At 45.9% G+C, this 14791-nt stretch overlaps 3 protein-coding genes across 3 annotated transcripts; all 3 read right to left on the bottom strand.

Moving 5' to 3' along the window:
* Positions 1–391: 391 nt before the first annotated feature.
* LOC141441976 (uncharacterized) lies at positions 392–1359 on the bottom strand. Its single transcript, XM_074106861.1, has 2 exons — positions 1300–1359; positions 392–1207 (listed from the first exon to the last, which is right to left on the bottom strand). The coding sequence occupies exons 1-2, from the start codon at positions 1357–1359 to the stop codon at positions 647–649; spliced, it is 621 nt and encodes a 206-aa protein (XP_073962962.1). The 3' UTR covers positions 392–646.
* On the bottom strand, positions 392–2700 carry LOC141441556 (uncharacterized). The gene is made up of 2 exons (XM_074106321.1): positions 2317–2700; positions 392–1573 (listed from the first exon to the last, which is right to left on the bottom strand). The coding sequence occupies exons 1-2, from the start codon at positions 2648–2650 to the stop codon at positions 1473–1475; spliced, it is 435 nt and encodes a 144-aa protein (XP_073962422.1). The 5' UTR covers positions 2651–2700; the 3' UTR covers positions 392–1472.
* A 1698-nt stretch (positions 2701–4398) lies between these two features.
* Positions 4399–14519, bottom strand: LOC141441975 (uncharacterized). Its single transcript, XM_074106860.1, has 7 exons — positions 14515–14519; positions 12732–12873; positions 11923–12040; positions 11343–11572; positions 10215–10384; positions 8709–8818; positions 4399–8385 (listed from the first exon to the last, which is right to left on the bottom strand). The coding sequence occupies exons 1-7, from the start codon at positions 14517–14519 to the stop codon at positions 8003–8005; spliced, it is 1158 nt and encodes a 385-aa protein (XP_073962961.1). The 3' UTR covers positions 4399–8002.
* Between the last annotated feature and the right edge of the window lie 272 nt (positions 14520–14791).

Raw genomic sequence — 14791 nt, 5'->3', positions numbered from 1 at the left:
CCTATGGCCCAAGCCCTCTTGTTCTGAGAGGAGGCCTGTGCCCAGCAGTGGGACGTATATAGGCTGGGATGATGATGATGATGATGATGATGATGATTTATTTATTTATTCAACTGTTTCGCACAATAACAGAAATAATCAACACTTAATCTAATTAAACACAAAATAATGAAAAATGTAGGTACCTACTTAATGAATATATTTATCGCGAAGATGAAAAATGGAACTCTAGTTACACCTACTTACTTAATTTTGAAGCCTTAAGAATCTATAATAGTAATAGGTATTTGACATACCCAAGCAACGCTTCTAGGCTTCTTTCTTCTGCTTTTCATCCCTCAACTCCTTTTAATAATTAAAATTAATTAAAAAATGCCTTACTTATATAGCGCAATGTACCTGTAACCTATACACACCGATGTTAAGCCACCATACCTACGCTTTAACGGTTTTTTTATGGCTTCAACTGTTACCAGTAACCAGCGTTAACCACTTGATTAAGGTGAAATAGATTTATCTCCGTACCTCTAGCTAATTATGTAGATTATCTATATCTATCATGTAATCATTTTGACAGATTTTGACATTAAAATCATACATTCCGAGCCGACTCAGATAACCGCAATATTTCCCAGCATGTCCATCTCTAAGCTTTCAGGTACCGCTCCACGAAGTCCTCGCAGACCTCGAGCTGGCGCGTCCGGTACCCGTCGCTGCGGCGCGCGTACTCCAGCACGGGCTCCGAGCGGTCCTCGTTCGTGTGCTTCAGGAACGTCTCCGGGTTGTCGAACATCTCCCGCGCGGTGACCTGGTCCAGCAGGATGTAAGGGTACAGCATGATCGATACCAGCAGACCGAACCGCCGACACTCCTCGACCCACCGCAGGTACTCTTCGTAATCATATCCCAAACCCTTCAGTTTCTCCTTCGTAACTTCATTTACAGTACTTATGAAAGTATCGAAGTAGTGCTGGAGCATTTCACGCTCGTACCGCTCACGGAAACTCCGATCGGTCGTGCAGTACCAGCACAGCATGACGTCGAAGGCCGGCGGCGCGTAACGCAAGCATTGGAAGTCCACCAGGATGGCGTTCGTCGGGACGCCGGCCTCGTGCTTGAACATAATATTGTTCGCCCACAAATCCTTGTGGATCAGCACGTTCAAGGTGTCCTTTCTCTCCGACACGTCGTTGCACGCCGCCAGGAACTGTTTCAAAAGTTTACCTTCCAAATCGGGAATAGTGTTCCTGTGCTTATCGGAGAAGTGTTGGATGATATTGGCGGCGAGTTTGGCCCGGCGGCAATCCAGGGCGTGTCTCTGAAGTTGTTCTCGACGATGAGGTGGCCGTGCTCCTCCATGAGGCTGTATGGGCGGGCGAGCGCGCGGCTGCGGCGCGCCTCGTGGTCGGCCACGGCGGCGTGGAAGCGCGCGACGGCCGCCAGCGCCACGCGCGAGTGCTCCGCGCCCAGGATCACGAACTGGTCGTGCGTGGAGTAGCCCAAAGGGACAGGTCGCGCATCACCAGCACGGACGAGTTGTACAGGTACGCCTTGGCGCCCCACGGGTGACACTCTGGACAATAACAGCTACAGTTTATATATTACATAAGGTTTTGGTACACCAGTTGCTATTGAGTATTATTAACCGTTAATATACTACGCTCGTCAAAAAAGCTGCATTAGGTTAGTAAGTTCCTAATTGTTAGTTTACTCGTAACTTATCTGCAGAGGTCATGGGTTCAAGCCGTTCACACATCAGAGTTTTCAGAATTTAGGCGTAACAGACCACGCCTGCATGCAGGCTGTACACTGGGTTCAAGTAAGACCTTCCTTTACTGTATTTGGCAAATAAATACTTTTTGACTTTGACTTTTGACTTTGACTTTGACAGAGATGTGGGCGGAATTTTTGCCAGGAATGTATTTAGGTATCATGAACCAATAGAATCGCTCATTTACCTATCTTCTAGTGGAAACAGTTAAGCGGAGCAAGGATACGTAAATAAAGCTTCTCTATTAGTTCATGACATGATATCTACACATTCCTCGCAACACATCCGCCACAGAGCATCCGCGCACATCTCTGATCGAAACGCAATCATACGTCCGAAATTACATTTGAAATTTGAGATGAGCTTTTCGGTAAAGCAAAATATCAAGAAGAAACCTGATACAAGTGCAAAAATGTTCAAAGACGTGTGTAAAGCTTCCAAAACGCACTGGGCTCGCGTGGGAGTTAACAGCGCCAAGTCATGGAATGCTAGGAGATATTGCCCAGCAGTGGGACATATGCCGGGATGATGATGAAGATACTCACCCTGCATTTCCATTTCTTCCATCAGCTTGAACATCGTCATCTCCCTTCTAAAGAAATTATTCTCCTCGATGAAGGTAGCTTTCGGGGAGTTGCTGAGCGGCAGGCTTTTCACGAACAGGGGGATTTTAACAAGAGAGTCTCCTAATTTGACGGTGAGGGTCAGTCGGAAGTGGTCCCCGAGGAAGCCGGCCATGCCCTCTGCGGCCGGTGCCAGCTCCTGCCCCACCAGCTGCCAGCCCGCCGTCTCCCCGACGCATTTCTTCACGATGAGACTGACCTGGTTGTCGGTCAGGACGTCTTCTACCGAGCACTGTTTTTTAACTTCGCCAACCATGTTGATAAGTATGTATATGGTATTAACGGGTAGGTGACGGCTTCAGTTCTTTCAGCAGACTGGTCTAGGCTGATCCCGTAGCCAATATATACGTGCATTCGTTCTGTAAAACCTTTGTTGTGCGATATCATGCAGTGTGATTATTGCCTAATGGAATATTAAATCGACTGTATGAGAACGGTATAGAGGTTGTTTTGCTGCAGCAGCGGGTTGCCCGCAAATAGACTGTCTGACTCTTTAAATGATAAGTCAATTTGCGCGCTGTAGTTATTATTGTCAGAAGATTACGATACAAAGAGGCACTCATAGCAGTTGATGCTGATTGTTACGTGACTTTTAGACAGGATGTATCTACCTAGAAAAGTAGCAAAAAACACAACGAATTGTAGAATAAATAGTTGGGGAAAAATCTAGCACGTAGGTACCTACCTACTTACGAGTAAGTAGTTAAATAAAATTTTCTCAAATCTGAAACCAATAAATTTTTCTTTATCGGCAAAAATATTTACTTTAATTTAATTTTTACTGTCAGAAATGTGCAGCGGAGTTAAGTTTTTTCACCTTATTAAGTATTCAATGAGGTCAAACAGTGGATAGGTATTTACAACCGGCTGTACCCAATTTTGATAACAATGTTTTAGCCTAAAATGGAATATTTGAGAAATAAAAAAAAAACGACCGCAAAAACACAAAGTCGAGTGAGAGAAAGACAGACAGAGAAAGAGAGATTTACACATACATATTCTAGTTAGATATACAGGAAAAAAGAAAAGAAAAAATACAAATAAAAACAGAATAGTAAACTTTGGGTAGACGTGCACAGCAAAAACCTAGTTAGGCTGTCACGCTTTTTACAAATGTTACCCCCGGCTTTCAAACACCCCCTATATTCCACACACGCTCCGGTGGCGGACTGTCTGCGCTTGTGTTTGCACCCGTTTTGTGGTCATCGAGGTATAAATACGTCACAAATTTCTGTTTACTTTTAACCAACAGGAATGCCCCAAAATGCATCTCTAATTTGGAACTTTTGCGTACGTCATGCAGGCAATTATTGCACTTAAGAACATTGTAACTATTTTAGGATTCATTAATTAATATAGGTACAGAAATTAGATAATGTAAAAGAAAAGATTTTAAAATAGTAAATAGATAATAACAATTATAACAACAAATGCTATACCCTACCAGGGTTCATGTTAACTTTAAGAGCTTATGTTACATGTATGCAATATATAAATAAATAAAAACATACGCGTTTTTATTGCGCGGGGTAAGGAGTGCGTGGCACCCAGTCGTGAGTTCCCAAGGGATCACTTGACCGGCTCAGAGCCTGGGCACGGATTCAGCCCTCAGAAAAGGTTAACGTAAACGCCAAGAGCGAGTCTGAGTACGAACTTGCTCATGAACGACTTTTTAATTTGATTATCCATTTCCTTTTTCCGCGCATCAGGACATTGGCCTATCGATCTCAATAGACCGTAAAAGTGTGTCGTCACCAGACTAGTTATTAGGGTTGTGGGCATGCCCAACGTGCCCACTACGGTGGATCCGCCCTTGGGTCAGGCGCAGAATCAAAATGAATGTTTGTTGGCCACGGGGGCGCCGGCTGTTTTTCGTCCCAGCCCCCTACATGGTTAAGACCTCTCTTAAGAACTGTCCCTATTATGAAAGAGACTGTACCATTAAATAAAACAAGCACTATAATATGAATAATAAAAACGTTTAATATCTTAAATATAGAACGCTACATCAGTGAACGTAATGAGATTGATTTTATTTGCTTTACAATGTCTAGACTAGACAGTAGCCTACCTGCTCTTGTTCTTGGTCTACGCTGGAGGCACTGAAATACTTGAATGGTTAATAATTGTGTATTTCCAATAAATTTTACCCCCTTATTCATAAAAGTGTAACTAATGTTAACTTTGTAAGCTTTGTAAGGTATTTTTTTGAGTTGCGACTCTCGCAATTTTTGCTGCATTCGGTTTTATACAAAATTCTAGTTTGTGCCACACGGTGACACAAAATGAGTATTACAAAAATAGGTTTTTGTTATGATACCGAAATTACGCGACTCACAACTCGAATAATTACGTTCGTTTGGCCACACCCTATAACTACTCCATTTATTTGAACATTTGAACTAAACGGTAAAATTTGCACACTTTTTAAATGAAACAACGAAACAATTTAAAATTGTGTTAACTTCTGTACTAAAAACATAATAAATACCGCTAATAAATGTACATGCCGGTATTTTTAGTCTATTTGTGTTCGAAACGTGTGTTACAATTTGACCTTTAATTATAACCTTAAATTAAACGCGATATAAGCACCAGTTAATCTTCATTTGTCTACCCCCCCCCCCCCCCCTTTGTTGGCACTTATTACTGTGATAGTAGCAATTAATCGCGTCACTAAATCGCCAGAGCTCCCATCACTTGCGACGTAATTTATGGATAGCCTGTTGCCAGACACAAACAAATGTATGTTATTTTGCTAAATATTATAGATTCTAAACTTTTTATGAATAAAGAGGTTAATTTAGCGCTGTAACACTAGCGCTAGTCTAGCAGAAAAGATCATAAACAGACGCAATCATTCAACAATATGCTACTTTCGCCGATCATTTCAACAAAATGTCTTTTTCGGATCTAATTAGTGTATAGAGCTCTGTAGGCTATTGAACTCCAAGCCAGAAGTAAGAGTTTTAATTTCAAATCTAAAATAAGTTGACATTAATAAGAGATTGGAATCAAATTACATGAGCGCTTCTAAAAAGCATAAGAATCGAAAAGAAGAAAGAATATTTAACATTTACTACGGGCTCTTCTTTTTTTCTAAGAAATATAACTTCGACGCGTTATTTATTCAAACAAATTCCCTGACATTGTCATATTTAGCTTAAAATAGTAAATATTGCGACATAATTTGTTCATTGTAAAGCTTATGGCAGTAGCTTTGCCTCTGGAAGACTTCTATGGCGTTCGCTAAAAAAATACCTAACGATTCCTTATTCCTTAATCCAATCGACATAAAGGCACTTACTGGCAAGACTCCTACAGGACAAATATAAATAGAATCTTTTAAAATAAACATGCTTATGACTAACATTAAAATGTCTTTTTAGTTTACTAAAGATTACGATAACATTCTTCATCAAATAAGCTATTCTATGTACTCTATTTAATTAAAGATAATGATAGAATTGCCATAAAATTTTGCTATCAAGCGTAAATATTACTTTCCACAATAATATTTCAAAATACGAGTCATGCCTGAGGTTTCAAGATTTACCAACAAGTAAACTATTACCTAAATCTTTCTGTCAGACTTGCTAGTAAAATATTAAATATAATATACAAAATCAGTCTCTTACAACATAGCTACCAAAATGTTGGATTTTGGCCAAAGAGAGACAGGAAGACATTGCTATCACAAACATATTCGATAACATTGGGAAGACGACAGTATCGTAATGATTAACATCATTTATTATTTGTCGTAGGATCATAGAATAAGATCAAATAATTACTTATCTCGATGGGATACAGACACGCGCTTCGCCGGCTGGAGATGCCAGCCAGCCTTATTCACTAGGCAGTTGACCATATTCTTACAATACAATAGTCTCTCTCAATACTAACTTTAAGGAATGTCAATACTTTTCCAAAAATACTCAATTCTTATTCGAGAACGATAGGCAAATACTTTTACTAAAAAAATATTCATACCTACTTATAGAGATACCTACCTGTGTATATAAAAATCAATGATAAATACAATTTTAAACTTTATAGAAAAAGAACACATTTCGTTTTACCATGTTGGTGCCGTGATCAGGATTCGATAGACTATGGAAAAAGTCCAACTGTACTTTATCTATGGTAACGAGTTTGTAGGGAAAACAAACTTAGAAACAGGATGGGTTTAAGCAGCAAAGTTAACTTTTTTTTCGCTTTTACATTTGGCTTGTTTCTCATTTAATCTGTGATTCGGCTTGTGTGTTGAACTGTGTCCATATTCTGTTATTACGACTATATCCGATTTTTGTTACCTTTAAATTCAGTTACATTGTGTAGATCGATTAAACAAAAACCACAAGAAATAATTATGATAAATATTCAGACCGATGGCATGGAAACCGAGCCTACCAGGGCAATGAGGGTGTTCTGAAAGGTGAAATATCGCTAGATGGCGTTAGCATCGTGAGGTCCGTTTGATGATTCAATCTTGCTTGCGATTGGCTCATTTAGTTATTTAACCAATCACGAACGCGACGAAAATGTCAAACGCACCTCACGATACTAACGCCATCTAGCGATATTTCGCCTGTCGAAAAACCCTCGTTGTTTACGTCGGGTGACACTATTTACCGGGCGTACAATACCGACATGGAAACACCGACATGATAATTTGTGTACACGCCCATAGAAACTCTTGTCAGTTTGACACCAGTTTGTGTGGGCGTGTACACGAAATATCGGGTCGGTATTATCCGTGCCGGTAAAAAATGACACCCATTTACGTCTGCCTTTTTCAGTCCCTTTCATTTGTCATCAAAAGAGCTACACAAACTCATTATGGAACGTCACGTCGTCACGTGGAATGTCAGACGGGTAGGGGCGGGTCGGCGGCCCCCCCCACGAGGCGGTCGAGGTCCCTGAGCGTGGCAGCGAGCGCGGCGCGCGCGCCCCGTCCGTAGTGCGCGCGGCTGGCGGGTGTCAGACGGGTAGGGGCGGGTCGGCGGCCCCCCCCACGAGGCGGTCGAGGTCCCTGAGCGTGTCAGCGAGCGCGGCGCGCGCGCCCCGTCCGTAGTGCGCGCGGCTGGCGGGTGTCAGACGGGTAGGGGCGGGTCGGCGGCCCCCCCCACGAGGCGGTCGAGGTCCCTGAGCGTGTCAGCGAGCGCGGCGCGCGCGCCCCGTCCGTAGTGCGCGCGGCTGGCGGGTGTCAGACGGGTAGGGGCGGGTCGGCGGCCCCCCCACGAGGCGGTCGAGGTCCCTGAGCGTGTCAGCGAGCGCGGCGCGCGCGCCCCGTCCGTAGTGCGCGCGGCTGGCGGGTGTCAGACGGGTAGGGGCGGGTCGGCGGCCCCCCCCACGAGGCGGTCGAGGTCCCTGAGCGTGTCAGCGAGCGCGGCGCGCGCGCCCCGTCCGTAGTGCGCGCGGCTGGCGGGTGTCAGACGGGTAGGGGCGGGTCGGCGGCCCCCCCCACGAGGCGGTCGAGGTCCCTGAGCGTGGCAGCGAGCGCGGCGCGCGCGCCCCGTCCGTAGTGCGCGCGGCTGGCGGGTGTCAGACGGGTAGGGGCGGGTCGGCGGCCCCCCCCACGAGGCGGTCGAGGTCCCTGAGCGTGTCAGCGAGCGCGGCGCGCGCGCCCCGTCCGTAGTGCGCGCGGCTGGCGGGTGTCAGACGGGTAGGGGCGGGTCGGCGGCCCCCCCACGAGGCGGTCGAGGTCCCTGAGCGTGTCAGCGAGCGCGGCGCGCGCGCCCCGTCCGTAGTGCGCGCGGCTGGCGGGTGTCAGACGGGTAGGGGCGGGTCGGCGGCCCCCCCCACGAGGCGGTCGAGGTCCCTGAGCGTGGCAGCGAGCGCGGCGCGCGCGCCCCGTCCGTAGTGCGCGCGGCTGGCGGGCGGCGGCGCGGCGCGCCACGCCACCACGTGTTCGCGGCCCGTGGTCTGCGACGTGGCCACCGTGAACAGCACGCGCCGCTCCCACGCCGCGCGCAGCGCCGTCAGCACCTACAAAACACCGTCACTTTACCAAGGTGTCCATTGAGAATCCTAAAAAAATCCTTGACTTTTCCCTAACCTGATTTCTAAATTTCGCCGACCAAGCATGTAAGTTTCAAAGCCGGTTATATGTTTATAAATGCGAAAGTTTGTATGTCTGTTTATTTGTTTGTTGCCTTATCATGTACCGCTGAATCGATTTCAATGAAATTCGCTATACAGATAGTTTCAATCCCAGAGAATGAAAATTGCGTAGCTCCCGCGGGATAACGATAAACGAATTCTAAGCGGACGGAGTCACGGGTAACAGCTAGTAAATGAATAATGGTTACCTGTCGTCCGAGCGGCGTGTCGGGCAGCAGCGAGTGTCGCGGGAAGCCGACCCGCGTAGTACGGCGCGCCCGGCGCCGGGTGCCGCGCCGACTGCCACCCCGACTGGAAGCTGCCGACCAAACAAGAGCTCAGAGCCAGCGCTGTAGCTGCCGACCGGTGGACCAACAGGCACGACCAGCCTTCAACGACTACAGGGTGTCCACTACAAATCCTAAAAAAAACCCTGACTTTTCCCTAAACATTTTTAAACCTGACCGATCGTGTACATTTTCAAAGCAGGTCATATGATTTTTTTAGTGCCCAAGATACAAAGCTAGACCCGATGATGGGAATTCACTGCCGAGTACTGCCTTTTCGCAACGTAACGTTTGGCAACCTGTTTAATTTCGCAACTTTTCATTTCGCAAACTCTAAAACTGTAAACATTTCAGGATTTATTTTCAGGGCCATCGTGTAGAACCCTTTGGTTAGGTTAGTAGTTTTTAAAAATCCTGAAATATTTACAGTTTCAGAAATATTAAACAGTTGGGAAATGAAAAGTTTGCGAAATGAAGGTTGCCAAACGTTATTCGCCGAAACATTAGTAAACCATTCACTGCACACCGAACGTGCCCAGAACTGGAAACACTGGTATCAAAATATCGAGCTACAAAAAGTTTTGGGAAATAACGATTTTACCCTGACTTTTCGGATTTCTAGCAAATTTCCCTGATTTTTCCTGACCACCTTGAACTTCCCTGACTTTCCAGAAAGTGGACACCCTGGACTACAGTGGAATCCTCAGTGAAGGCCTCCGGGGCAAGCGTGTTCCGCGGCAAGTCAAATGTCGCGCGGTATTTTGCGGGACACTGACGTTGCAGCGTCACTTAAACCCGGATTTTTAATCCCACGGAAAAAATGTAAACAAAGTTTCGTCATTGTCAAAGTGACATTTCAGAGGATTTAAAGGTATGGGCCCGCTAGAAATATTGTATAAAGTTCTGTTGTTGCATGTTTTTTCTATTTTCGATAAAAGAGCCGTTTTTACGAGAGACTTATAAGTCGTCTTTTGACCGAGAAGTACTCGGACCGGAGTCCATCCTTTCATACAAAAATGAACGAAAAACAACGGAAAACGTAACAATGAACTTAAGTACAATAAAAATATAGTTTGCAGGGTGCTATTAATGTAACACCATAATTATACAACATGTGAGCAATAAATAATTTGAGTTTGAGTTTTCATCCTGGAAGAATTTATAGTTCCCGTGGGATAGCCATAATAAACGAATATTACACAAACGAGTCGCGGGCAACAAGCTAGTAGTGTATAATGAGAACTAGTGGCGTAACCGGCTGTCTAGGGAGGACAGAAGAGGAAGGAGGAGGAGGAGGGGATGGGTCTATGTTATTATATTACACCATAAGATCCTATTGTAAGTTTTATAGTGTTGTATCTGTTGGCAAACCAATAAATAAATAAATTCATCGCGCGTGTTGGCTGTTCATCGAGCTGGTATTCTCACTTGTAGGTGACAAGGATGGAGCCGGCGCCTTCGAAGCCGGGCAGCGCGCCGGGCTCCAGGCGCCACGCCATGCTGCGGGCGGCTGCTCGGGCTCCCGGCGCGCCCCCCGGCGCGCCCCCCTCCTGTCCGTACACGCGCCCGCACACCAGGCACTCGATGTACAGGGGTTCCTGGTGGACAACGATCACAATGAGGGCTATCGTTTTTTTTAGGGTTCCGGAGCCAAAATGGCAAAAACGGAACCCATATAGTTTCGCCATGTCTGTCTGTCTGTTCGTCCGCGGCTTTGCTCAGGGACTATCAATGCTAGAAAGCTGTAATTTTGCACGGATATATAAGTAAACTATGCCGACAAAATGGTTTAAAAAATAAACTTTTTTAGGGTACCTCCCATAGACGTAAAGTGGGGGTATTTTTTTCTTATTGAATCCTATAGTGTGGGATATCGTTAAATAGGTCTTTTAAAACCAGTAGGGTTAGCTAAGACAATTTTTCGATACAGTGATGTGTTTGCGAAATATTCAACTTTAAAGTGCAAATTTTCATTAAAATTGAGCGTCCCCCCCCCCCTCTAAAATCTAAACCGGTGGATGGAAAAATTTGAAAAAATTCAGGATGGTAGTAAGTATATCAAACTTTCAAGGAAAACTATAGCGGCCAAGTTCGTTTGAGAATTATTAGTAGTTTATGAGTAAATAGCAGCCTAAGGTATAAAATATACCTAAACTTGGACGATTCCGTATAAAATACGAAATCCTTAGAAAAATATTACTTAATTTTTTCGTAATGGCTACGGAACCCTATTTTGGGCGTGTCCGACACGCTTTTGGCCGGTTTTTGTCTTACTAGATGGCGCCACTGTTGCGTGAGGTTTTTAAGTGCGGCTTTCAAAGTCTGTCATTACGGGCGTGAAAACAAAGTTTAGATTAAAATCATATTTAATACATCTTAAAACCGTACCATAAAAATATCGACCAACCACAGTCTTGCGTAGTCCAATTTTGTTCGGAAAAAAGGGAGGACAAAAGTTTTCGAAACACAAAATTGTCTCAAAACACAGACATTCATTGCCCTTTATCGCATAATTGCCATAATTAATTTCAGGTAATAAAGGTGTGTGGTACTCACATGAGGCCGCTGCGCCAGCTGCGTGTCCAAGCAGTGCAGGTGCATCATATGGTGGCAGGCTAGTAACGCGACCGCGCCCGCGCCCGCTCCGGCCCCCGCGCCCGCTGCCGCTCCCGCGCCCGCGCCCGCTCCGCCCAGCGGCCGGTGGCAGCGCGGACAGGGCGCGTCCCAGTGCGGCGCCGCCACCGCGCCCACCCACACGCACACCGCCGGGCCCGACCCCGACATGCCTGCACAACACATGATCAATAATAGTACAATGTGTCCCGAGGGCGATAAATAACGAATTACGAACGAGACTAATGAATGAGGACTTAGGGACACATCTATCGACGCAGAATCGGCTAAAGTCAGTAAAAAAAAGCTTTGTCTACGAAATAAGGCGAAAAAGACGTCGACGCGTCGGCAGGTGTCGGCCGAGCTGATCGGAGCCGAACTTTAACTTTTAAGCTCTTATTGCGTAGACATAAAACATTTTCCCATCGGCTTTTGCAAATTTCGCGTCGTTATATTATGTGGAGAGACCGTAGTCTGTAGGTAACTAGTAACTACACAGGGTTGTTTAACTTGCGTGACTGACCTCGGTGCGCGTCGGGCGGCGGCAGCGCGGGCGGCGGCAGTGCGGGCAGCGGCGGCGGCGCCTCGAACACGTCGTCGCTGCCCGCGCTGCAGTTCAGCAGCGACCCCACCGACGCCTGCTGCATAACATAACAATAGTACATTGTGTCTTAAGGGCGGTAAATAAGGAATTACGAACGAGAGTCTATTAGAAGCCCGAAGTCAAAGTAATGAGTCGATGTTCGTAATTCTAGTACCGCCCGTGCGACATACAATGTTTTTCATCACATTTGCGAGTAAAATTGTATATTTGTAAAAAAAAAATATTTTTTCAAAAATTGCCGATACCGCTGGCTGCGCTCTTGGCAGCGCCAGCTCCCTGCCGCCCTCCCCTTGCAATTGGTTTACTTAATTTTATTTTTTAGAAAGATATGGCTCTGTCCATTGAAGGACAATTTTGCCAGTGTCTAGTAGGTTTTGCCGTTGTACGGTAAAAAAATCTTAAAACCTTGTAAGAAAAGGAAAGGGCAAGAAAAGATGGCAGATCTCAGGTCAGAAAACTCTCGGGAGTTGTCCTTACGGAACAAGAATGACGTCTTCAGTACTAGCTACTCACGCCGCACGTCACAAAAAAGTTGATCAACTCGGTGATAGGTGGCGCTGGTCAATACAGCTGGTCGGTCAGTGCAAGAACGTACTAGCGGTTTAGCGCACTATCTCTCTTCAGAGTATCGCTTGAGAAAGAGACGGTACGCTAAAACCACGTGGCTGTCTGCATAGTTCGTAGGTAGTTTTAGAACTTGAGTGTTTCCTGCAACTGAGACGCGTTACCTGCAGACTGTCCTTGCTCTCGTGGCTGAGGTACGTGGACACGGTATCAACGCTGTGTCGGCGCGCGGTGCGGCCCGACTCAGAGTCCGTGCTGTGCTGGCTCTCCGCGCCGCCCCCGCCGCGCCCCCGCCCCCGCCGTGACCTGCAACCGGCCAGTACAATCAATAAATCGAACGGCCGTATGTTCTCTACACGTAAGCATATCGTCAAACGTATAAACATATCGACAATGTCGTAAACTTTATAATTAAACTAACTTTTCTCCGGGACATCGTAAGCGTAGATGATAACGTAAGACGATGGAAAAGTTTATGTTTAGTTGTTTGGATAAAATTTGACACATAAGTAGTTTGGACATAAGTGGCTTGTATGGATTAACTAACAGAGAGGGTAGTTAATAAAGAAAATGGCACGAAAATAGCAAAGCTCCCGCGGGATAAAACTCACCTTTATATCGATTAAAAATAACTTTTACTAATGTAAAGCAACAGTTATTGATTGACATTGGCTAAAGAGATAATTCTTATTCGAGAAAAAATGCAAAATTTTCGATGGATAGAAATATGTATGTATGTTTTTTTTTCTAATATTCTTTTTATAAAATTTGTAGAAGAATTCAACCAGTATTTTTTGTTAAATTTGGAATTATAGAAGATTCCAATGACCCAATCCATTTCTTTGTACAATTTGTAATCTGTAAAAGTAACCACTCGTAACCAAGAAGTAAGTACTCGTGACCACGGCAACTGTAACGTTGCCGAAACGTCGAGGTAAATATTACTCGTGTAAAAATACAAAGTGGTCCTTCGAGCCGGATTAATTTGGACATGTGAGAACACGAAAGTTTAAAACGTATACTGTAAAAGTAACGAACAAAAATAAAACTGACGAGAATCGAATGCGGCTGTCACTAAAGGCCTCCTATGCGATCAGCACATTCATCCGTCGCGGGCACGGTGCGGGGCTGCCTCTCAGAAACTCTGCGCGGGCGCGCGCCGGGCCGAAAAGGCGGAGCTGGAAAAAGAAAGGTTGGCTATTGAGACAAAATTAGAGCAACAACGATTGGACACAGAGCGCGAGTTGATCGAGGCACGATTATCGAACAACTAGCGCTCCTCGACGAGGACGGCAAGTCATCGCGTGCTTCCGCGGAGTCCAGGGTGCAAATGGGTTGACGAGCATCGAGGTCAGTGCGCCCACCATGATTATGAACCTGAGCGGTTAACATCGCCTCGTTGGCTTTGCGATAACGAGGCTGTCAAACAAGTAAGCCAGCCGCACCGCGACAAAGCTCATCGGACGCCTCTCAGCTAGAGATTTGCCAACCTCTCAGGTGACCCGCTTGACTGGCTTCGCTTTAAGAGCGCCTTTGAAACGACGACGGTGATCGGTCAATATACTGACGAAGAGAACGTGACCCCTACAACGATGCCTGACTGGAGAGGCTTGGATGGAAGCCCGATCAAACCACCGTTTCTTCGCAGCCGATATTTTGAAGACGTTGGAAATGCGATTTGGCCGTGACGAGTGCTGCTGCAAACTTATAGAAGCATGAAGAGGCTGCCGAAGCTCACTGGCGCGCGCTCCGACCTACTCGTCTTGGCGACCAAGGTCGCAAACTGTGTAGCGGCAATAGAGGCAACAGAGCGGTTGGAATACCTACACAGTCCAGACCTGGTTACCGAGGTAGTCGGTAAACTGACAGAGTCTTTGGTGTACCGTTGGTTGGGCGGGGGCAGCGTCAGACAAACGTGCACCCAGACTATCTACGCTCGCACAGTACCTCATGGCAGAAGCCGAGAAATATGTAACGCCGGTGCAGTTGAATTACCCAGAGCCCCAGCTAGATTGATCACATTGACATCTAAGCGACCTGTACTCACTATCACAGGAGGCACTGTCACCTGCAACAAAGAGGCCTGACATCTGAAGGCCGCTTGTAAACCTCCGTTACAAACACGCATGTTAATTGCACTGATTTTTACGGATGTATGCTTGGCTTCGGTCGAGGAAAAATGTCCGGTGCATGTCAGAAGTCGATTGCAAGCCATACCGCTGCA

This window comes from Choristoneura fumiferana, chromosome 24 (genome assembly GCF_025370935.1).
Source record: "Choristoneura fumiferana chromosome 24, NRCan_CFum_1, whole genome shotgun sequence".
Taxonomy (NCBI): Eukaryota; Metazoa; Arthropoda; class Insecta; order Lepidoptera; family Tortricidae; genus Choristoneura; species Choristoneura fumiferana.
This window is presented reverse-complemented; position numbering and strand designations above follow the sequence as displayed.